This window comes from Erigeron canadensis, chromosome 2, assembly GCF_010389155.1.
Source record: "Erigeron canadensis isolate Cc75 chromosome 2, C_canadensis_v1, whole genome shotgun sequence".
In the NCBI taxonomy this organism is placed as follows: Eukaryota; Viridiplantae; Streptophyta; class Magnoliopsida; order Asterales; family Asteraceae; genus Erigeron; species Erigeron canadensis.
This window is the reverse complement of record NC_057762.1, coordinates 2,520,045-2,544,345: the sequence shown is the minus strand read 5'-3', so window position 1 is coordinate 2,544,345 and position 24,301 is coordinate 2,520,045. Positions and strand designations below refer to the sequence as shown.

The following is a 24,301-nucleotide window of genomic DNA, read 5'->3' as shown; positions in this document are numbered from 1 at the left end:
CAAAGGCAAGAAGATAGAGATACGACTACAATTTTCTTTCAATAATTTTTACATATTGTGAGTTACAACTTACATTGACTTGCTTTATAAAAGCAATAAAGCATGGGGCCGGCATGAAACACAATACTTACGTCCCTAATAAAAAATTGAAAACATGCACCAATAATTCTAAATGCAACCACTATATATACTTCTTAAAATGAACTCAAACATGAAATAAAAAGGAGATTAATGAAACTTCTTTTTTGGCTTTTAAATAGCCTTTCTATTGTATCGGTTTGTATCAATTTTACTCATTCTATTTTCGCTCTCTGCAATCGCTTGTAGTTATATATACACACGAACAAAGTCAATAACACAAACATGAATAAAATGATCACAAAATTAAGATGATAAAGGTGGGGAAATTCGAGCTTGACGAAGATTATTTTCTAAAGAAATAGATGATAACGGTCATGTATGAATGTTTTGAGCGAGGGTTCATGCGTGGATTCTCTACCCGTGGCTTTGGTGTTGGACGAACCTGGAAGGGGTGGCGACGGTGTATGTAGCCGCTGGGGCTCGCCATACCCATGGTTGACCCGCTGCTTCCATGCCCACCCTGTAATAGATGTAATGCATTAGTAAACTGATATACATTAGTAAACTAATAATAATAATAATAATAATGATAATAATAATAATAATAATAATAATAATAATAATAATAGAGATGAAGATTGACTCCAAATTATGTTGATATGAAAGACACAAACAATGTTGCAAGTTAGATTGGAAGGCCAAGTGATTTTTTCTGTTGCATAGAAAATGATGTTGAAGCTGTTATATCAATGCCTTTAAATAGACAAAAGGAACGCAAAAACTTCCCAAATCACAATTACTTGACCACTACGTGAGCCAATAATCGGAGAAACCCATTGACCCATTATTCTACTTTAATAAAATAAGCATATGGGTAAATCATGATTAACTAACTGTTCATACATTTCATCATAAAAAGGAATAGTTTAATTTTAAATTTAAATGACTTAGATGATATATACGATTAGAATTCAATCCTATAAATTTGCTATCTAAGAGATAAACTTAATAATGTTTAATTAAAGCACACGGGTAATCAACAACAACAAACTTTTCATTTTTTTCCTCATAAAAAGGAAGAATTTAAATGGCTTGGATTTAATATAGTTTGCATCGTACGGTCAGAATTCAATAAAGAAAAGTTTTTTTCTCACGCACCGAAAACAATATAGATATATAATAACTTCTCAATTTTAGTATCAATCTTTAATTATTTAATTAATAAATAGTTCAATTAAATCCTATAGCTTCTCATTTCATTTAAATATGTTCAACCAACAAATAAATGTTTTTTTACCCGTATGTTTTTATGCCTACTTGTCTACTTTTCCAAGACCACAATTTTATGTATTACCAAAACCTTTTTAAAACTATACCAAAACCTTTTTAGTTTTAAAACTCTAAACAGTGAAAACCATTCAAAATCACTTATGCTTATTTATTTATTTATTATTTTAATCATTTTACCTTTTTTTCAAAACTACAATACTAACACTGTAACACACTATCATGAAACATTAAATTATCTATTAGTATGACTATCATTTTTTTCTATTGAAAAGAGAACTCTTATAACTACTCTTATGAGTTATGAGTATCATTTTTTCCTTATCAAAAAAAAACTTTTATTTAACAATTAAAATTCGTTAAATATATAACTTGATACAATTTCTAATATGCCTAAGCATGGAGAAAATAGTCTCTTTATCTAAATAAACATGCCATTACTATACATTCCGTTAAATGTTTATGACAATTGGAGTCTTCGGTTGAAGCATTTTAAACGACAAGTTCGGTTGAAACATTTTGAACGACAAGGCTTCTTAATGTCTAAAACATTTATAAATTTCAATTAGGACACCCCACCAGTGGTTACTCGACCCGTTTGTTGGCCGAATTACGAGCTGAACCCGAGAATCTTACTGAATCAAATGACATAACTATGCTTGTTGTCATGAAATGAGATCCCTTCATTTTCAATAATAAGATTGTGACTTGCATAATACTTGTTTTAGAGCACTAATCCTAAGAAAGCGAACATACCAACATTAGTTTTTGTGTGACCCATCGCTATGTTAGCGATTTAGTTGGTAAACACATAATTCATTAATATGACTGAGAGCCTTTACAGCGACATAAAACGACAATATTATGAAACGACACTATTATGAGTAAAAGATAATTTTTATATTAATATTGCTAAAGCAAAAAATATTCGAAAATGATACATGTAATTAATACATGATAAGATTAAAAAAAAAATTGAAAAAATAAAATAAGTGAAATTTAATGTCAAAATTTTGTTAATTATAAGCATGATTAAGCTTAATAACTTTGAGTGTATCTAACGTTACTCAAAAATATAATAATGGGAATGCCAAACAGTTTAACCCAAAAACACAATCACATTATCTAATCTTTAAAAAACCAATTTCCCGATTTTCTATATCGTAATCGTAATATGTATACATCTCTCACGCACAAATAATTACATAAACACCCCCTCAAAAATCCCCAAATCAATCAATCTAATCAAATCAATGGCCACCACCGCAACCACCACAACCGTCACCGCCGGCGATCCCAACAACCACCACCGCCTTCATCTAAACTCAATTCCAACAATTGACCTTCGTCTATTATCACAATCCGAACTCTATTCTCTATCCAAACACTCCAATTCCTCTTCCACTTCCAATCTAAACGACGTCGTTATACCTAAAATCGACCGTTCCGTTTTCAACGAGTCCGCCGGTAGCCGGAAACAGACTTACTCACGCCTACGCCTTCTCCCTGCCACGTCATCCGCGTCGGTGAGTTCCACGGCTGTTCTCCATCGCACGCCTACGCGCACTCCGCATCTCCGCGCGTCGGTTTCTCGCACTGCTGGTAATTTGATTGATAATGATATTCATTATAATGATAATGATCCAGAACAGGTTGAAAACTCTCAAATTATTCGTGTGTTGAAGGAATTGTTTAATTGTAATGCTAGTTTAGACAGTGATGTAGATAATGTCAAAAATGACGTCGGTTTGGTTAGTTCGAACCCTAGTGTTAGCGATTCTATTGCCAAAAATGATGCTGTTTATGTCGATGCAAACCCTAATGTTAACGAATCGGTTCCGGTTGAAGTCAGAAATGACGAAAGTGTAAAAAATGTTAAGAATGATGTAGGCTCGAGCTCTATTTTTAAGGATTCTGTTCCGGTTGAATCTGTAAATGATGAAAATGTAAACAACGATGAATACATTAAGAGCGATGTTGTTTCTGAATCGTTGAATACTGAAATGAAGAGAAAGAGAGGGAGGCCACGGAAAAATGAGAATGCTGTGTTGGTTAGCTCACCGGAAGCAAAGAGGATGCGTAATAGTTATGTTAAGAAATTAGTGGTGTATGATAACGATAGAGATAAAGAAATTTTGAATTGTAATGGTGACAAAGTGAATTTGGCCGAATTAGGGAGATTGGAGGATCCGTATGGACCGGAAATTAGGAGGAGGACTGAAGGGATGACGAGTCAAGATGAGTTATTAGGGTTTATGAGAGGTTTGAATGGAGAGTGGGGGACTACAAGGAAGAAGAGGAGAGTTGTTGATGCAAGTGATTTCGGAGTTTTTTTGCCTAATGGATGGAGGCTGAGTTTGGCTGTGAAGAGGAAAGATAATCGTGTGTGGTTGTTTTGCCGGCGTTACCTAAGGTAAGGTTTACGGCATTGCTTTTATAGTATATCAGTTGCTTCTTTCGTCGAGTTTATGTTATCGTGTGGTAGAATATGATATGTTGCTAAATGCTAATAGTTTGGCTGAAGTTTTACTGCTCAAGATAGGTTACAAGCAATCTCTGCTGTGAAATTTATGCATGGAATAAGGAGATATGCAGTTATTATTTATAGACTGCTTTAGTGGTAGAAGCATTTAATCATTTATGCCAAGAAACCTAGTTATGTGGTAATTTTCTTTTTCTGTTAATCTAAGATGTGAGAACCAAAGACATAGAAACATATTTAGCAAGCTCAACAAGTTGACGAGAAAAGAATGAGAATGGCCTAAATATTAATGGGTGGACGTGGATCTAGTAAGGAAAAAATGTATAATTGATTATTGAGATAGTTCAAGAGTACATGAGGTCTGAATGCATATAAAGAAATAATATTCTCATAATTTCAACTATAGTTGTGAATTCGTGAGGTCTGATTGTCTGAATGCATATAAATTTATATAAGATATGTGTTACATGTAAAGCTTTACTAGGTTAAAGACCGTACGATGCCCGGCTCAATGAATTTTTGTGATATCATAGTTGATAAAGTATGTACCTCAATGATATGTGAATGAAAAAATAATATCTGGTTTGTTCTAGTATTGTTTGGACTTTGTAGTTGAGTCTTTGTCAGTCAATTGTAATCCCTGATAATGAATATAAGTTTACTTTAGAGTTTAGACTTAACCCAATATATGAACACGAGATATAAATTATAATAGATAAACCAACTCGTTTAAAAAAATACATCAGGTTGCATTCATACTCGTAAAATGTTAATCAGATGAATTAAATCTCTTCATATAGTTTAAAAAAATTAAAATCTAACAAAGAAATCAAATTCAAAGATGTCAAAGCCCCTTTTGGAGTATCCAAAACTCTAATGAAACTAAACTTCATGCATTCCATCACAATTTCAAAACTGCAAAAGCGAATAAATTAAACTCACATTTTTGTCCTAAACTCTTATTACTTTATTGCATGATAAACATCATATTTAATACTAATCATGAACGTGGAGTCATGGACAATTATTTCAGGTTGACATGACATATCATATATTGATAAGATACATAGAGATAACATCATTAGCAAGTTTAGATTAATACCTCTACCGAAGATCCGAGTCTGTGAACTGCATTTGGTTCCAAGCCATGTAAATGTTGAATAAGAGTGATTATTGACTATTTCAATATTTTTAAATTTAAACTCAATATTTGATACGTGTGAGATAGGTGTAAGTGATATAAGAGTATAAAATTGATGAAAACAATAGATAAGACTTGGATAAAGTTTCCACCCCCAAGTCTAACAACCTGTTTAATCCTTGGATAAAGTATTGAAACACCACCAAAGATTAATCAGATTGGCGAAAGAGGAAGTTTTTAGTGATAAAGCAAACAACACCACACCAAGAACTTGCAACAATCGACTCCTAAATCTGAATTTGAAAGACTCAGAAAATTTGATAAGTTGTAATGTGTTTAAAACTGAAGATGATGTCTTCTAATACAACTTGGAAGCCTTTTTATAGGCTGGAGTAGATAACCAAAGCAAACATTTAATCCTTGTTTTGGAAAAAGACAATAAAACTTTAAAACTAATAAGTAGTTAAAGCATTAAAAGCTACAACAAATTAGGAGAATAATAAATAAGAAAAAAAACTTTTCATGCTTGAAAATGCAGTTTTCAAGGCACAATTAACTGATCAGGGCTAGGCTGCCATGAAACCACATTCACCCTACCAAGACTTTTGAACCCAAGAAAATCTTAGGGAGCCATAATCTGGACCAATGGGGGCATCATAGACAAAATGGGTCTGTTTTGTACTAATCAGATTGATTGAGTTAGTAAGACCTGATGCATCCGCATCAACCCCTCCTGGTTCAGAAGAATTTGTCCTCATATCTTCTAATGGACCATCATCGAAGTAAGGGGACAAATCTCCGATATTGAAGGTTGCTGATATTTTTGAAATTTGAATCTCTTGGGAGTTCCAGCTTATAAGCATTATCTCCAATTCTCTCCTACACCTTGTATGGTCCATCACCTCTTGGCATAAGTTTGTTTTTCCTTTTTAAGGGAAACCTTACCTTCCTTAAGTGCAGCCATACGAGATCTCCGGGTTCAAAAAGAGCCTTTTTCCTATGCTTGTTTGCCTTTTTCTTGTACATATCATTTGCAAGCTCAATCTTTTTCTTGACTTGTTCGTGAATCTTCTGCATTTCTTTAGCTCGAGTCTCTGCCTCAAAATGTAATTCGTTACCCTTAGGAAAGGGCACTAGATCAATAAGCATGAGAGAGTTTACTCCATAATTTACCTCAAAAGGTGCACGACCAGTAGCATATGTAGGGGAGCGATTATAAGCAAACTCAGCAAAAGGAAGCTTAATATCCCAGTCCTTTAAAGACTTGCTCACCATGGTCCTAAGCAAAGTTGTGAGTGTACGGTTGGTTACTTCAGTTTGCTCATCCGTTTGTGGATGATAGGCCGTACTGAATAACAATTTTATACCAAGCAACTTCCATAGGGACTTCCAAAAATGACTTAAAAATCTGACATCCTTATCAGAGACTATAGTCTTAGGAACACCATGAAGACGTACGATCTCTTTAAGAAACAAATCAGCAACATGTATAGCATCATCAGTTTTGTGACAAGCAACAAAGTGTGCCATTTTAGAAAAACGATCTACCACAACCATTATAGCATCTTTTCCACGTTGGGTACGCGGTAAGGCCACAATGAAATCCATAGAAATGTCCTCCCAAGGCTGTGATGGAACGGGTAGTGGAGTATACAAACCTTGATGGAATTTGCTCTTTGCTTGGTGACAAATTGCACATCTAGAAATAATGGCAGTAACATCACCCTCCATACGAGGCTCGTAGAAGTGTTCTTGTAGAACACCAAGGGTCTTGTTGATGCCAAATAGACCGGCTAACCATCCTCCATGGGCTTCTCGAACCAGTAGCTCCCTTGTAGATCCTTTAGGAACACAAAGCTTGTTGTTTTTAAATAGAAACCCATCTTGGACAGAATATGGACCATCAGGTTTTTCTTTGCACTTTTGAATTACATGAGAGAAATCAGAATCAGTTAGGTATGATTCTTTAATGAAAGAAAAACCCAAAACTCTAGCACCAAGAACACTTAGCATGGCGTGTCCCCTTGAAAGTGTCTTGCAACTCTTGAGCAACTGTCTGAACTCGTACCTCTCCCGGAATAAAATGTATAACAGATGGGGGTTTCCGTCCATACACGATTTCAAAAGGGGTTACTCCGGTAGAACCATGAAATGTTGAATTATACCAGAACTCTGCCCAAGGGATCCAAGCTGACCAATTACGGGGATGGTCAGTAGCAAAGCATCTTAAGTATGTCTCTAAACAACGATTAATCACCTCAGTTTGACCATCCGTTTCCGGATGATAAGCAGAACTCATGTGTAACTCTGTTCCCTGGGCACGAAAGATCTCTTGCCAAAATCTACTGATAAACAATGGGTCACGATCACTAATTATCGACTTGGGAATTCCATGGCGACGCACAATTTCTTTCACGAAAATTTAGCCACTGTCTTTGCTGTGTACGGATGTTTAAGCAACACAAAATGGCTATACTTTGAAAGTCTATCAACCACTACTAACAAAGCATCGTACCCCTTTGACTTAGGCAGCCCCAAAATAAAATCCATAGAAAGATGCTCCCAAATTGCTTCTGGGATGTCTAAGGGTTGTAAAAGCCCACCAGGAGCGGTGGAACTTGTTTTGCAACGTTGACATATGTCACATTCCCGCACAAATTTCTTGACATCCTTTAACATTCCTGGCCAATAGAGATTGGCTGCTAGCCTTCGATAAGTGCGGTAATAGCCAGAATGTCCTCCCGAAGCAGAAGTATGAAACTCTCGCAACAAAGCAGGAATAAATTTAGAAGTACGAGCAATTACCAATCTATTCTTATAATATAAGACCCCCTGATGTAGCGAGAAACCAAGAGGTACCTTAGTTCCTTCTAAAGAGGCCTGCATAAGTGTTTCAATCTTTGCATCCTTCTGGGCTTCTTCCACCATTTGGGCTCCTTGCAACCATAAAGGTTCTGACACAAGTGTTGAAAATTCCCGAGAATCTGCTTTGCGTGATAACGCATCCGCTACCCTATTTTCCCTTCCTGGCTTATAGAGAATGTCAAAGTTGTAGCCAAGCAACTTTGCTACCCAATTCTGTTGGTCTGGGGTAGTAATTCGCTGCTGTAACAAATACTTTAAGCTTTTCTGATCGGTATATACCACAAATGTGGTGCCCAACAAATATGAACGCCAGTGTTGCACCGCTAAGACCAATGCCATTATCTCCCGTTCATAAGCCGATTTAGTAAGGTTCTGGTCACTTAAAGCTTTACTATAATAAGCAATAGGTTTTCCGTATTGCATTAAAACAGCTCCAATTCCACGGCCCGATGCATCACATTCAACAACAAAAGGAAGACTGAAATCTGGTAAAGCCAAAATAGGGGCTGAACTCAAGGCTTGTTTTAAAGCCTCAAAGGCTTGTTGAGCGTCATCATTCCAATGGAAAGCATCTTTTTTTGTTAAATCAGTTAATGGTCGAGCAATACTACCATAATTTTTCACAAATTTTCGATAGTATCCCGTAAGACCAAGAAAGCCACGAAGTTCTTTAATTTGTTTCGGAACAGGCCAATCCATAACTGCAGTAACTTTACTTGAATCCATTGACACCCCGTCCTCAGAAATTATGTGACCAAGGTAGTCCACTGAAGTCTGACCGAAATAACACTTCTTTTGATTAACCACGAATTGATGTTGTAATAAAATTTCAAGAACCTGCTGCAAATCTTTCAGATGGGTTTCCCAACTCGGGCTGTAAATTAAGATATCATCGAAGAAGATGACTACCTTTTGACGTAACAATGGACGAAAGATATCATTCATAACAGCTTGGAATGTAGCAGGTGCATTCATAAGTCCAAAAGGCATTACTAAGTATTCATAGTGGCCATCATGTGTACGAAACGCAGTTCTCTCAATGCTGTCAGGGTGCATACGAATCTGATTATAACCTGATTTCAGGTCTAACTTAGAGAAAAATCGTGCTCCGTGTAACTCGTCTAAAAGTTCCTCCACCACTAGAATTGGAAATTCATCCTCCAAGTTTGATCTTTCTTTCGAACCAAAATTACAGGACTAGAAAAAGCACTTTTGCTGGGACGAATCATGCCCAAAGAAAGAAGCTCCTGAACTTGTTTCTCAATCTCGGCCTTTTGAGCATGAGGATACCGATATGGGCGCACACAAATGGGTTCATTAGGATTCAAAAGTACAATACTATGATCATGAGAACGAATTGGGGGCATTCCTGACAACGCCTTGAAAACAGCCCTGCAACTATTCAAAACATTTTGTAATTCTTGCTCTTGTGATAACGACAACCCAACCGACACAGCTGGCAACAAAGAGTGAGAGAAACTGCCTGAATGAACCTGATCAGGACAAGATAACCATTGATGGAAAGCAACTTGATGAAGGGAAGAACCAACTCCATTAAGAGTAACCCATTCACCATTATGTACAAAACGCATCCACAAATCCTGCCAATTGTGAGTCACTTCCCCTAATGACTTCAACCAATATACCCAACACCACATCCAGATCTCCAGTGTCAAATACTAACGCATTAATGAAAAAGGAACAAGTTCCCACCGAAACTAAAACATTGCAACACTGCTGCGTAATTAAAACTTTATAACCATCTCCAAGTTGAATGTGAATACCTTGGAATGAAGTAATACGCAGTCCTAATGAATGGACCAATTTGCGTGAGATAAAGTTGTGGGTGGCACCACTGTCAACCAAAATCAACACCAGAATGTGAGCCACAAAGCCCTCAAGCTTTAATGTCTTTCCACCAGAAACTGAAACATGAGCCCCAAAATACTCCAACACCGAACAGGACCCGTGAGCAATTTGAGGTGATTCCAACAACTCTGCCCGAACTTGAACCTCTCTACCTGATACTGAGTGCCACTATCGTCATTGTACTCATCATCACCCAACAGTAGAACTCGTAATTTACCTCCCTTTCAAGATGAACAATGCGGCTAAGCGTTACCCTCTGGACATTTGTGTGCAGGACCAAATTGCTGTCCACAGCGGAAACACAAACCCTTTTTTCTACGTTCCTCCCATTCTGTTCGTGTAAGTGATCTAACTCCCCGATCACGACTAAGGACATTTGAGATCTCAACAGAGTTAGAACCTTGTGAACGAGGGTTGAGGGCACGACTGGGCTCCATCCGAACAGGCCCAGTTCCCATTTTAGGCGACAGCGGCCCACGAGACTCATTGTGACCCAGTAAACGATCAAGAGAATGAAAATTAGGCGATCCCCCTGTTGTTGATAACGAAAACGAAACTGAGAAATACCGGCGGATGAAGGACGGAGCATCTCCTCCACATCCTTGGCCAAATACATGGCATCCAAACGAGAAGAAGGTCTATGTAATCGAACCCAACGCTTAACCTCATCACGTAGACCAGCAACAAAATAGCCTAACGCCTGAGATTCAGGTAAACGAGGAACTAGCGACAAAAGGTATTCAAAATCATCGATATAATCATGAATTGATGAAGTTTGTTTAATTGTAGCCAACTGTTCATAAGGATTTTGGATCTCCAGCCCACTAAATCTCTGTAACAACTCTAATTCAAATTGATCCCAAGTTAATGAATCATGGACTTGTTGTAAAACAGAGAACCAGTGTTGAGCAACACCAGTCATACTAAGTTGAGCCAAATGGATACGTAAATGAGAAGACGTACCATGGATGGCAAAATACAGTTTTGCTTTTTGAATCCAACCCTGAGGATCGAATCCATAAAACTCTGGTAATTTGATTTTTTTGACTGCCCAAGGCAATCCCGCGGAAGAGTTGGGAGGAGTAGGCCCACCATCAAGAAACCCCTCATCTTCACCAGATTTGGGAGGAGTATCCTCACTAGAATTGACAACATAACTAAATCCAGATCCACCACTTCCATCCTTAGATGGGGGCGGTTTGCCCTGTTTTTTCATCCATCCCAACATTACCTTACGAAATTCAGCGGATTCAGCCTTATCATTCTCCAAGGTTTTCAGTGATAACTTGATTTCTACAACATCAGATTGAAGACGTTGAATTTGTTCCTCCTGTTGTTCCAAACAGCTTTGAACAGATCGAGTTTCCATTGTAAACAAATAAACAAGAAGAAAAACGGCAGGTCGCTGGCAGGTCGGACCAATGATGGAGATTTAGAACCAAAAACAAATAGTAAAAGGAAGAAATAGAGATGAAATAGGGAAGGTTTTTTTATTAATGAAGATAATAGGAAAACCAAAAGGTCCCAGGGATGAATCCCTCTCTCAAAGCAAAGCTAAGAGCCAATACATAGAGAAAATATTTAACCTGTCTACAATGTCCCTACCCATTCCATTTTATACACCTCACTCTCTCTCACTTCATTAAAGTAAATTAATAGCCAACTTCCTGAGTTCCCTTCTGGTTCCTTCTAGAATACACATGCATAATTCTGGGTCTTTGGTCATTAGATACTAATAGATCAGAATTTGTATCAGCATCTGCAACAATATTTGAACTCCCGGTTTTATACTTTGAAGAAAAAGTAAAAGATTGGAGAAACTCTACCCATTTAGCATGTCTAGGATTCAGCTTGCTTTGGCCATTGATATACCTCAAAGCTTGATGATCAGAATGAAGCACAAACTGTTTTGGCCGCAAGTAATGGATCCAATGATCCAATGCACACACGATAGCGTTAAACTCCTTGTCGTAGGTGCTATAGTTCTTCCTCGACCCATTTAGTTTCTCACTAAAATAGGCAATTGGGCGTTTATTCTGCAGTAGAACAACCCCTATGCCAACTCCACTTGCATCACATTCAACTTTAGTTAATTGGTTAAAATCTGGTAGAGCTAAGATAGGAGACTCACATAAGCGCCCCTTTATTTCCTCAAATGCCTTTTGGGCAGATTGAGTCCATTCAAAGGCACTCTTTTTGATACATTCAGTCAAAGGAGCAACAATGGTGCTGAAATTCTTAACAAATCTTCGATAGAATGAAACAAGACCATGGAAACTTCTTACCTCGGTAACATTAGTAGGTGTTGGCCATGTTTTGATTGCTGCAATTTTAGAGTCATCTACTGAGATACCCTTTTTAGATACAACATACCCTAGAAATACCACCGTTGGAGAAAAGAATTCACACTTTTCCAGTTTTCCATAAAGTTTCTAGTTCTTCAAAACTACAAAAACCTTCCTCAAATGTTGAGCATGTTCTTCCATTCCTTTGCTATAAACAAGTATGTCATCAAAGTACACGACAACAAAGTGTCCGATAAATGATCGAAGTACTTCATTTCATTAATCTCATGAATGTACTAGGAGCATTAGAGAGCTCGAATGGCATCACCAACCATTCATACAAACCACCTTTTGTCTTGAAAGCAGTTTTCCACTCATCTCCTTCACGCATTCTGATTTGGTGATACCCACTCCTAAGATCAATTTTAGAGAACAAAGTGGCACCATGGAGCTCATCAACCATATCATCTAACCTTGGAATGGGATACCTATATTTGACTGTGATGTTGTTTATGGCCCGACTATCAACACACATTCTCATTGTTCCATCTTTCTTAGGAACCAACAAGGCTGGAACAGAACACGGGCTCATGCTTTCACGAATATAGCCTTGATCGATGAGCTCTTGAACTTGTCGTTGCAACTCTTTTGTCTTTTCTGGGTCACAACGATAGGCTGGTTTGTTAGGGAGGGGTGCTCCGGGGATCAGATCAATCTGGTGTTCAATACCCCTAAGTGGAGGCAAACCTGGGGGTAGATCAGTAGGAAACACCTCTTTGAACTCTTTCAAAAGTGGCTCAACAGCTGGGTGCACGTCTTTCTCACCCTTATTCAAACTGTTCTCAGTTAGAAACAGAATGTAAACAATCTTACCTTTTTGATAGCTCTTTCTCCACTTGTGTTTCAGTCATGAACAAACTTTTCCCAGCCTTGTTCATTAGTTTCTGCTCGGTTTTCTAGGCATGCGGTAATCGAGAATGATCTTTTTCTGGCCCATGGTAAAAGAGTATGTGTTTTCGCGACCATCATGCAACACCTGTCTATCATATTGCCAAGGTATGCCGAGTAATATATGGCATGCATCCATAGGTATAACATTACAGAGAACCTGATCTTCTGATCTTGATAAGAGTTGCCCATAGAAAATACAAGTTAGGCCTGTTTGGTTACCTTTATGTCAGTTCCATGATTTATTGAAGGTTATACGAATGCGGGTGAGAAGATGTAGGGATGTTGAGTTTGTTGATAAGGGTTGTTGATGCGTCATTTGTACAGCTTCCACCATCAACAATAAGGCTACAAACTTTCCCCTTGATCGTGCATCTTGAGTGGAATATGCGTTCTCTTTGCTCATCATTGGAAACCTCTTCTTTTGTATGAAGTACTCGTCGCATAACCAAAAGCTCTCCTTCATCAGGCCTGGCTCTTTCTTCAGGAAAAACTTCATCGTCATAGATTGGCTTATCTTCTTCCTCTTCCTCTACAAGAGTAACCTCTTCAATTTCTCTTAAAGTCATGACTCTTCGGGTCGGTCATTCTGCTTGAAAATGTCCCAAACCTTGACATTTGAAACACTTCTTCTTTCGGGCATCTAGGGCAGGCGCTTTGTCTTTTTGTTGTCTGGTTGAGCTTTCAACTTTCATAGGATTTCCAGCTTTATAAAATGGATTTGTATGATTTTTCCATCTTCTTAACTTTGGTGCGTTTCTCGATCTTAGAAGCTAACTTGCACACCTCATCAAAGGTTTGATGCGTTTCTCGATCTTAGAAGCTAACTTGCACACCTCATCAAAGGTCCAATAAGGCTGCAACTCCAACTTCTCGGCTATATCATGGATTAACCCACCAATGTAACGAGCAATGGTTTGCTCTTGCTTCTCTTGAATGCCGCTGCGCAACATGAGTTGTTCAAATTCACGAGTATAATCATCAATATTAAGATTACCTTGTTTGAAATCGGTAATCTTGATATAGAGATCTTGCTTGTACGAATCTGGTAGGAACCTTTCTTTGAGCAGTTTCTTGAGTTTTCTCCATGACTTCATCTTAGCCTTTCCATTCCTCTCTCTCTTAGTTTTAACGTTCTCCCACCACAATGAAGCATATTTCTTGAACTTCAAAACTGCAACTTTGTAGCTTTTCTCATCAGAATATCCCTTAACTTCAAAGATGTTTTCGATGTCATTTAGCCATTCAATAAAATCATCAGGGTTTGTTCCACCATGGAACTCCGGTGGTTCTGTTTTGACATCCCGCAAATCATCCCAAACTCTTCTTTTTCCATGTAAAGAGGAGTCGCTAGAATCATCAGAATTGTAGCCACTTTTGTAATCACTGTCGTAGGTAGAATCATCACTAGACGAATAAATATGCTCCTAAATATGCTCCTGGTTTCTTCCTTTAAACTTACGTGGCTTTTCATCAAGAAGCCTAGCAAGTTGTTGGGTAATGAATTCTGTTTGTTTTTGGAGGTGTTCAATCTGTCTATCACGCCTCAGATTTTGGGCTTCTGCTGCCGTCATGTTGGGAGGAATTGCCATAGGAATTCAAGAAGATTTTAAGAGAGATAAAGAACGAGTAGAGTAACAACACAAACCAAGGGTAACCTGGCTCTGATACCAGCTGATACGTGTGAGATAGGTGTAACTGATATAAGAGTTTAAAATTGATGAAAACAGTAGATAAGACTTGGATAAAGTTTCCACCAGTCTAACAACCTGTTTAATCCTTGGATAAAGTATTGAAACACCACCAAAGATTAATCAGATTGGCGAAAGAGGAAGTTTTTAGTGATAAAGCAAACAACACCACACCAAGAACTTGCAACAATCGACTCCTAAATCTGAATTTGGAAGACTCAGAAAATTTGATAAGTTGTAATGTGTTTAAAACTGAAGATGATGTCTTCTAATACAACTTGGAAGCCTTTTTATAGGCTGGAGTAGATAATTAAAGCAAACATTTAATCCTTGTTTTGGAAAAAGACAATAAAACTTTAAAACTAATAAGTAGTTGAAGCATTAAAAGCTACAACAAATTAGGAGAATAATAAATAAGAAAAAACAACTTTTCATGCTTGAAAATGCAGTTTTCAAGGCACAATTAACTGATCAGGGCTAGGCTGCCATGAAATCACATTCACCCCACCAAGACTTTTGAACCCAAGAAAATCTTGTGAGCCATAATCTGGACTAATGGGGGCATCATAGACAAAATGGGTCTGTTTTGTACTAATCAGATTGATTGAGTTAGTAAGACCTGATGCATCCGCATCAACCCCTCCTGGTTCAGAAGAATTTGTCCTCAAATCTTCTAATGGACCATCATCGAAGTAAGGGGACAAATCTCCGATATTGAAGGTTGCTGATATTTTTGAAATTTGAATCTCCCGGGAGTTCCAGCTTATAAGCATTATCTCCAATTCTCTCCTACACCTTGTATGGTCCGTCACCTCTTGGCATAAGTTTGTTTTTCCTTTTTAAGGGAAACCTTACCTTCCTTAAGTGCAGCCATACGAGATCTCCGGGTTCAAAAAGAGCCTTTTTCCTATGCTTGTTTGCCTTTTTCTTGTACATATCATTTGCAAGCTCAATCTTTTTCTTGACTTGTTCGTGAATCTTCTGCATTTCTTTAGCTCGAGTCTCTGCCTCAAAATGTAATTCGTTACCCTTAGGAAAGGGCACTAGATCAATAGGCATGAGAGAGTTTACTCCATAATTTACCTCAAAAGGTGCACGACCAGTAGCATATGTAGGGGAGCGATTATAAGCAAACTCAGCAAAAGGAAGCTTAATATCCCAGTCCTTTAAAGACTTGCTCACCATGGTCCTGAGCAAAGTTGTGAGTGTACGGTTGGTTACTTCAGTTTGCCCATCCGTTTGTGGATGATTGGCCGTACTGAATAACAATTTTGTACCAAGCAACTTCCATAGGGACTTCCAAAAATGACTTAAAAATCTGACATCCTTATCAGAGACTATAGTCTTAGGAACACCATGAAGACGTATAGTCTCAGGAACACCATGAAGACGTACGATCCGTTTAAGAAACAAATCAGCGACATGTATAACATCATCAGTTTTGTGACAAGCAACAAAGTGTGCCATTTTAGAAAAATGATCTACCACAACCATTATAGCATCTTTTCCACGTTGGGTACGCGGTAAGGCCACAATGAAATCCATAGAAATGTCCTCCCAAGGCTGTGAAGGAATGGGTAGTGGAGTATACAAACCTTGATGGAATTTGCTCTTTGCTTGGTGACAGATTGCACATCTAGAAATAATGGCAGTAACATCAAAAAGTAATCTCCATTTCATATAAGTGACATTTTATTCGGGATAACCTGGACAGGTAGTAGCAATTAAATCAAAAAGTAAGTAGCTGGTTTTTGTTGCATGCATATTTTGTCATCCTGGAGCTTTTATCTTACACTCGTTAACTGTCAATGCCATAGAATCCTTATTTGTTAGTGACTTCTATGTAGTTTCCACTAACATGGATGTGGAGTTGCTACGATTGATAAATATAAATTAGGTCTATGTTTTCATTGATATTTATGTTACAGCTTTGAATCTAATAGCTTCTTGGTTCTTAAATGTACTTTGATGATAACCAGTCCTAGTGGTCGGCAGTTTGAGTCATGCAAGGATGCATCTATGTATTTGGTCTCCATTGTTGGAGAAGAAAACTTGGATAACCTAAACTTCACTCAGAACATTGATTGTGATGACTCTGCTTTAAAAGGAGCTTTAGGGAATGTAAGTTGGTATTTGCAAGTGACTTTTATCGTTATTTACTTACCATCAACTCTTATTAGTGGCTTCTGTTGTCCTTTGAAGTGTTCATTTTTAATTGCACTTGGCAGGCTACAGAGCTGCATGCACAGGAAGACCTAAAAGGAGATAGCGTTGTTCACAGTATATCAGAACCACCAATATCTTTACCATCAGACTTTGATAAACAAGTTGCATCAGACATTGTGGATTCTGTTTCTGTACAAGCAGAAGAAGTTTACAAGTGCCTTAAGTGCTGCATGACCTTTAAAGGAAGGATTGATTTGTTGGACCATGAGGCGTTAGTTCACAAAGAAGATTTAGCTCCAATTGAAGTCAAAAGAGACGACATAAATAGTGTGGTTTCTGAATCGTTGAATAATAAAATGAAACTGAAGCGAGGGAGACCACGAAAAAATGAGAATGCTATTTTTACTGATTCTCCAGCAACAAAGAGAATGTGTAATGATACGACTAAGAAATTAATTGTTTATGATAATGCTAAGGATAGAGAAATTGTGAATTGTAGGGGTGTGAAAGTGAATTTGGTGAACTTGGGGAGATTGGAGGATCCGTATGCATTGGAAATTAGGAGGAGGACTGAGGGCATGTTGACTCAAGATGAGTTGTTAGGGTTTATGAGAGGTTTGAATGGACAGTGGGGGACAACGAGGAAGAAGAGGAGGGTTGTTGATGCAAGTGATTTTGGAGATGCGTTGCCTAAAGGATGGAAGCTGAGTTTAGCTGTCAAGAGGAAAGGAGGCCATGTTTGGCTGTTTTGTCGCCGCTACATTAGGTATCATTCCTGCCAAATATTGGTTTTTTCTTCTGTGCATTTGAGCTAATCATGTTGTATACTTCTGTGATTTGCCTTTAGTTTATTTGATATCTTATTCTCAAATTTTGTATTTGTAATTATATAATAATAATAATCATTTTTTAAAAGAATGAATATATTCTTAGATTTAGCAATGAAACCAATTTGAAGTATTATGCATGTTTGCCAAACTAAGTAGGATCACCAAACTTGGTGAGCTCCATTTGTTTCTTCCTCATTATAAAACATCAAGTTTTGCGTGTAATAGTCTTGTTACAAACTCAGCAGAGCAACAAAATCAAACCCATAAACCGGCCCATTACCCTATCGGGCGAGGCGGGTTGGGTTTGAACGGGTCTGGGTTGGGTTCTGGATTTTCAGGTCATATGCTCATCCCTAGTCTTGTGAACATTGCACTGCATCTTGGGTACAATTTGAATGATGATAAAGTGTTGACTCTATCCCTCTTTACAAACTATTCTTTCAAATTATTTCAGTGTCTGTTTTTTTTTATATTGGATCCACCCATTGGACAAACTATGTTTCGTTAGGTCTTAAGGAGGAAATAGAAGTTTATCACCAATTATTTGTTTCTTTTTGGCAAAAGTTATTCTCCCACTATGTATTAAGAAGTTCGCACTTCAGTTTCAGGTGACCGTAATATAATACAGGGTAAATTACCTCATTTATATAAAGCTGGCGTTTCAAATTGGAAAACCTTGATATAGAAGTAGTATTTAGCCCTAAAAGTTGTTTGATTTGCATTGAAGTATTAATAAAAGTTAGAACCTGTCCAACTTAGAAGCTTTCTTTATAGTTGTTAACCATCAAGTTGAATGGCTGCCATGATTTAAAATTATCTTTAATATTTCAGTTGATGTCTATGTTCTAGTTTTGAATCCAATAGTTTTATGATTCTTAAATCTACTTTTATGGTAATCAGTCCTAGTGGTCGGCAGTTTGAGTCATGCAAGGAAATATCTACATACTTGCTTTCTGTTGTTGGAGAAGAGAACTTGGATAAACCAAATTGTGATAACTCTTCCTTGGAAGGAGCTTCTGGGAATGTAAGTTGCAGTTAATTTTATGTTCATCCTTCTTCTCTCTGTTCTTTGTTTCTTCCCTGGCTTTAATTTTCTCCATGTTATTTTATTTTATTTATATTTTGAACTTTATGAGTTGCTTCTTTTCCACCTAAAGTGATTTTGCACTTGGCAGGCTACAGATGATTATGCTGGCCAGGAAGGCGCACAAAGAACTAGCCCTATTCATAATCCATCAGCATCGCCAATTAGTTCACCTACACACTGCGAGAAAAAAGTAATTTTTAAAAGCGTGGAGCCTGTACAAGTAGAAGAGATTTTCAAGTGTCTAAAGTGCTTCATGATCTTTGAAGGAAAGATTGATCTATTGGATCACCAGGCGTTGGCTCACAAAGATGAAAGATCCCAACTTGGTTCTGAAACATCTGACTGGAGTATAGTAATAGGTGGGATATTTGAGTGCAATCTCTGTCATCAGACATTTTATGAGAAGAACCAGTATAATGCGCATATTGGGACTCATGATACAAAGGAGAATATGACTTATGACGCATCAGAAACTCCACTTGCAGAACAAACTTCTGACCCTGTAATGATTTCATCTGAAAACTATGTTGCAAGAGAAAATTACGATGCACTATTTGATGATACCCTCATATCTGGTTCTCCTGAAAGTGATCATAACGTAAGTTCTGGCATAGAATCTAAAGCGGACAAGCTTGTTCATGATCTTAATATGAATGGGGATGTTTTAGCTGAAGAGTCTGGTGATAGGACTGGAAACAATTGTAATGAATATAACAATGAAGACTTTGTTCCCAAATCTGATTTTTGTTTGGGTGATGAAGCTTCTATGTCTATTAATAAAAGCAATGGGGAGTTTAAAACATCTGGTCAACCAGTTGATTGCAATGATGACATATCCGAGTGTATTCCTGATCAAGGTACAAATCCTGCAAGCTGTCGCTTTTCTTCTTTATCTAATGAACAGATGGATGGTGGCTGTGCTGTCATTGAAAACGATATAGGTCATATTTCTTATGGTCACGATGCAGTTTCTGATGCTAATGTTCAGACTTCAAGCATCTGTGAAAAGAAGGGTTTCCAAGAAAACATCAATGATACACATATCTGTAGTTCCTTTGGTGAGTTGCCATCTGAAAAGGAGATAGCTTTCGGCAGTGACTCATTGTGTGAGGTTTCCCATGGCGATCTTGCCTTTGATGAAGATGGTTTGACTGAAGGGAAGAAGCTTTCTAATTCAGAAAGCCTTTCCCTTTTTTCACAAAGTAGTGATACATATAAAGCCGTTAATAATGCAAGTATGGTATCTTCTAAAGAGCAAGAGTCTTCTCAAAAAGTAGGTTGTGCCGGTGTTCATCAGGTACCTCATGGCTTTGATGAAAATAGATTCTCTTATGACATTGCAAGGTCCAAAGTTAATGAACAATACGAAGTCAGGAGCACATATGACGGCTATAAGGAAAAGGAACCTGTGAGTAAGCAAAATGTTTACGTTGGGAACAATATGAACAATGTTTCTTTAGACAAATCAAGGGTAGCCAATTTAGGTGAGTTCCAAGCTGCCAGGAATAATGAATCAATCAACAATGGTTCTTTGAGCAGCCGTCAGAATGGGTTAAATGCAGGTGTTATGCCTTTTAACACAGGAAAAAATCTGGAAGTCTCTTCGCTAGCTTCTCATGAGAATGAGCAAGCATTTGGCTTTCAAGATGATGTAAGTGGTCTCTATGACAACACTCAGGAGAGCTCAGAAAGGGGATTGCTTGATCATTTCTGCGTTGCTGAAACCTCTGATGATATTTTTGGGAATAAGATATATTCTACACCACTAGACGGACTTAAATTTGATGAAGGTGTTCATGAGTTAAGCCTTGCTTTTGGAAATTCTAATCCTCATGCTCTATATGCAGATACAATTAGTGTTAATGAGCAGAAAAAAGATGGTGTAAATAGTGCACTCGTTCCATCTAAGATTGAGGAACCTTTTGATGTCCAAACTGATTTAAGTATGGTTAATAATAGTATGGTCGAGGATCTCAGAAGGGGAAGCGACTCAGTTAGCGAATCATTTAGTTTATCCTGTAGTGGTGAGAGTAGGGCTTTACAACATAATGGTAATTCAGGTTACCTGGGTGGAACGTGGCAGGATCTCAGATCAAATGAATTTAGAAGTTCTGAAGACCATAAGTTTATGGTAGGTTCTGGTAGCAATCAAAGCCAGTGTAATGAAGGTCTGCCCCGTGGTATGTGGAAACCTAATCAAGCAAATCAACTGCAAAGTGGCTTAGTGAATCCTCATGCACCGATCCAGTCTGCTGGCTTTCATACGTTTGACATAATGTCTGACAAGGTATCGAGTTTAGGCCATCCAAACATTTTCTAGAGGTGGAAAAAATGGGTGGGTTAGGTGTGTAAATTAGCAGGTTAAAAGTGTTGCCATCTGTGATGGTTCAAAAATGTTGACATCTGTAATGGGTCAAACGGGTTTGGGTGGTCTTGAATCAGTTGATCAATAAAACTTGAAAATATGTATAGCCGGTTAGCAACCACCTCCTAGTGGCCTAGTGGTTAGCATCCTGATCTTGTTGCAAAAGTCTCAGGTTCGAATGCTGCTAGGTACATACCTGGAGGTGGCCAAGTAAGGGTTTCGATATGGCCATGGGTTCATCTGAATAGAAAACGACCTGCTTGCCCCTGGTCACCTGAATAGGGAAAACCTCAGCCGTTTCCCCATTTACATTTAGAATGCCAAACGAGTGCAAAGTTATTATTTCAGTGCTATCCAAATCTTTGAATAATATGGTGTAGGAGGTTTTTTACATTAGGAGATGGCATGGGTGAATTTCGCCCTGTTTCTGTTTTAGCTTTTATTATTATTACTTATTTTATTCGCTTGACCACTTTAAGATAGAACATAAAAACTTTATTGACACATTAGTCATTGGGGCAAAGTTGCCACTTCTAAGATATTTAATTCAAAACTTGAATCTCAAACTACAAGCAAATAGACATGCGCCATTTGGTGATTAGCATGTTTCTGTAGGCATTGAATTTACCATTGTTATATACAGGCTGAAGACGGAGTCTTAAGATTTGATGGAAGGTATAATGACAGTTTGAGTACAAGTAAATCTGAACCTGTGGAGTTCAGATTTCTAACTGGCCGATCTGACCATAATCCGCATGCTCTTCAAGGGGGTTCCAGGGTATCTCCATACAACGCTGGGATGGAACAAGGTTTTGACTCCACATTTTGGATGGGAAAGAATGGCATGATGCCAAATATGGGTGGCAGGAATATGGTAACTAGTATATGTGCGTGGTGTAGGAATGAATTTCATCTCCCGGCCATGGCTTTTCATTTTCAAACACAAAGTGGAGTTGGTTCTCTGTGTCCGACATGCAGTGCAGGGATGTCCGGACGAGCCAACATGTTGTAGCAGACTAGCATAGATTTCTGCTTTAAGTAGGTTATAAATCACTTGATGACAAGAATTCTGGCATAAGGTAACATTTCTAGAACAAATTATTTGTATCGTATCTATTATCTAACAAAGCTGGCCAGCATGGGTGGGCTGAGTAGCATGTTAAAGTGAGTTTGTGTCAAAAGATTTGAACTTTTGGAACTGGTCTAGTTGGGTTGACTTGAAATTCTATTTATCCAAATCTTTTAAGTCTTCTAATAATATATAACTAATATAATAAAATAGGAAAGCTTTTATTATTTCATTATTATCGCAGTGTTTAGAATAATTGATTTACGATATTATGATGTTTTAAGCACTGAAAATACACGTCGGGGGAATTTTGGCCGTTGTTTAAGCTACTCTTATATTTTAGCATTTGACCTACCAAATCGAATTATTCATTCGTAAATGGGTCAAAATTGTTGAAATAGCTCCTTCACTTCAATTAATGATGCACTGGCTGGAGGGAATGGTTTTTCAGTTTAGCAAAGTTTTATTATACAGTAATTGTTATTACTGTAATTGTAGATGTTCAACAGCATATGTAAAATACTGAGTTGGTAATTTTACCATCAATCTACTTTCCTCAGGCAAAGAAGACGAGAAGAACAGAATTTGTATATCTGGTTTTTGTATATGCCACATCTATCATGGTAATTGTTCAATTCTTGTATGTTTGTTAAAATATCAGGGATTAGTTATTGTATTTCCATCTTTACTTTTGATATGAAAATATTAAGATTAGTTAACCTTAGCCTTAATGAGATGCTTCTGCTGCTTATGAAATTCAAGAGTTTAATTGATTTCTGTATTTGTTTAATTAAGAACATTACATTCTGAAATAATTTATGCCGTATACAGGGCCGAGTAATACATGTCTTGTTAACAGCTTACATGATAATCTACAGCCAAGGCAAAAAAATTAGAGCACATGACAGCTAAAAAAGTGTTCTCATTTCCAGAACCTGCATTATCATTTTCAGAACCTGCATTATCATTTTCAGACCCTGCATTCTCATTTCCAGACCCTGCATTCTCATTTTCACCTCCTACATTATCATTTTCACCTCCTATATTATCATTTTCACCTCCTACATTATCATTTTCTACTCCTGCATTCTCATGTTCATCTCCTACATTATTAATTTCTACTCTTGCATTATCATTTTCTACTCTTACATTATCATTTTGACCTCCAACTTGACTTTGAACACCTAAGCTAGCAGCAGGCTGACTTTGGCTTATAAGGTATTCAGCCACATCAAATTCATCTTCTACATCACCATCATTAGGTTTAGAGGGTACCACCAGAAATTCAGTAAGGTCATCCATAAAATGGTCCAAGTAGATATGCAGTTTACCATACATATATCCTATGTGAAAAAGCATATCAATTTCATTTTGTCCATCGATCTTTATCAAATGACCAGCAAGTGGTTGTTGTGGAAGTACGAAATAAATAGCATTGAAACTTTCTCCTCTTTGCTTTTCTATGTGTTCAAGAAAATCATGATATCCCATTTTGTTTGTATTCATATTCAAGACTATATCACGTTCATACCTTAGAGGTGGCCAAGCAAAAGATCCATCGAAGTGTACATCAAACTCAAATAACCGTTCACCCATCCTGAAAATCAAAGCATCAAAATTTATTATTATTTTATGCGAAATAAGTGATAATATTCCCATATTATATTAATTTAATAATAAAAAACGAGCTTTTCAAAAAAAAACCATGCAGTTGTATTAGATCTAGGTCAAACCCTAGAAATTAAAGATTAGATACAGATAAAGCACTTACCCGCATCAACGAAATGGATGAAAAGCTTGAAACTGATGAAAAATACACTAGATTTAAACGAGGAAAAGCTTGAATAAAAGTAGTGTTTGTATTTAGGGTTTGGAGCAGACAAAAGGGGGAACAAGTTTGATTTGGTGGGGTTGAATGTTTTTGATCTGGTTTTTTGATGTATAAGTATATATATTTGATGTATATGTATATAAGTAAGAGAGTAAGTGGAACATCGACGTAGAATTTATGTTTTTAATTGCAAATGAATTGGAAAAGCCACGGATGAAATAAACAATTTAAAATAAAGGAAAATGTGTTTGAAATTTAAATTGATACCGGTAACTTACAAGAAACCCCTTTATACATTTTTTAG

The 24,301-nt window shown here is 37.3% G+C and overlaps 2 protein-coding genes across 4 annotated transcripts; one reads left to right on the top strand and one right to left on the bottom strand.

Annotated features, from left to right (window-relative positions):
- Positions 1-578: 578 nt before the first annotated feature.
- On the bottom strand, positions 579-23,971 carry LOC122586819. Of its 2 annotated transcripts, XR_006322078.1 has the most exons (3): positions 23,938-23,971; positions 23,698-23,763; positions 579-601 (listed from the first exon to the last, which is right to left on the bottom strand). XR_006322078.1 is itself a non-coding variant. In XM_043758812.1 (2 exons), the coding sequence occupies exon 2, from the start codon at positions 23,760-23,762 to the stop codon at positions 23,019-23,021; it is 744 nt and encodes a 247-aa protein (XP_043614747.1). In that variant the 5' UTR covers position 23,763; positions 23,938-23,971; the 3' UTR covers positions 22,919-23,018. The 2 variants fall into 2 exon arrangements, 1 of the variants encoding a protein (XP_043614747.1); XM_043758812.1 differs by lacking the exon at positions 579-601 and having other exon boundaries at positions 22,919-23,763.
- Positions 2,501-22,939, top strand: LOC122586818. Of its 2 annotated transcripts, none has more exons than XM_043758809.1 (7): positions 2,501-3,781; positions 16,629-16,770; positions 16,878-17,581; positions 18,546-18,669; positions 18,821-21,019; positions 21,741-22,176; positions 22,727-22,939. In XM_043758809.1, exons 1-6 carry the CDS (start codon positions 2,622-2,624, stop codon positions 22,107-22,109), a joined length of 4,698 nt encoding a protein of 1,565 aa, XP_043614744.1. In that variant the 5' UTR covers positions 2,501-2,621; the 3' UTR covers positions 22,110-22,176; positions 22,727-22,939. The 2 variants fall into 2 exon arrangements, with proteins under 2 accessions (XP_043614744.1, XP_043614746.1); XM_043758811.1 differs by having other exon boundaries at positions 22,665-22,939.
- Positions 23,972-24,301: the final 330 nt, after the last annotated feature.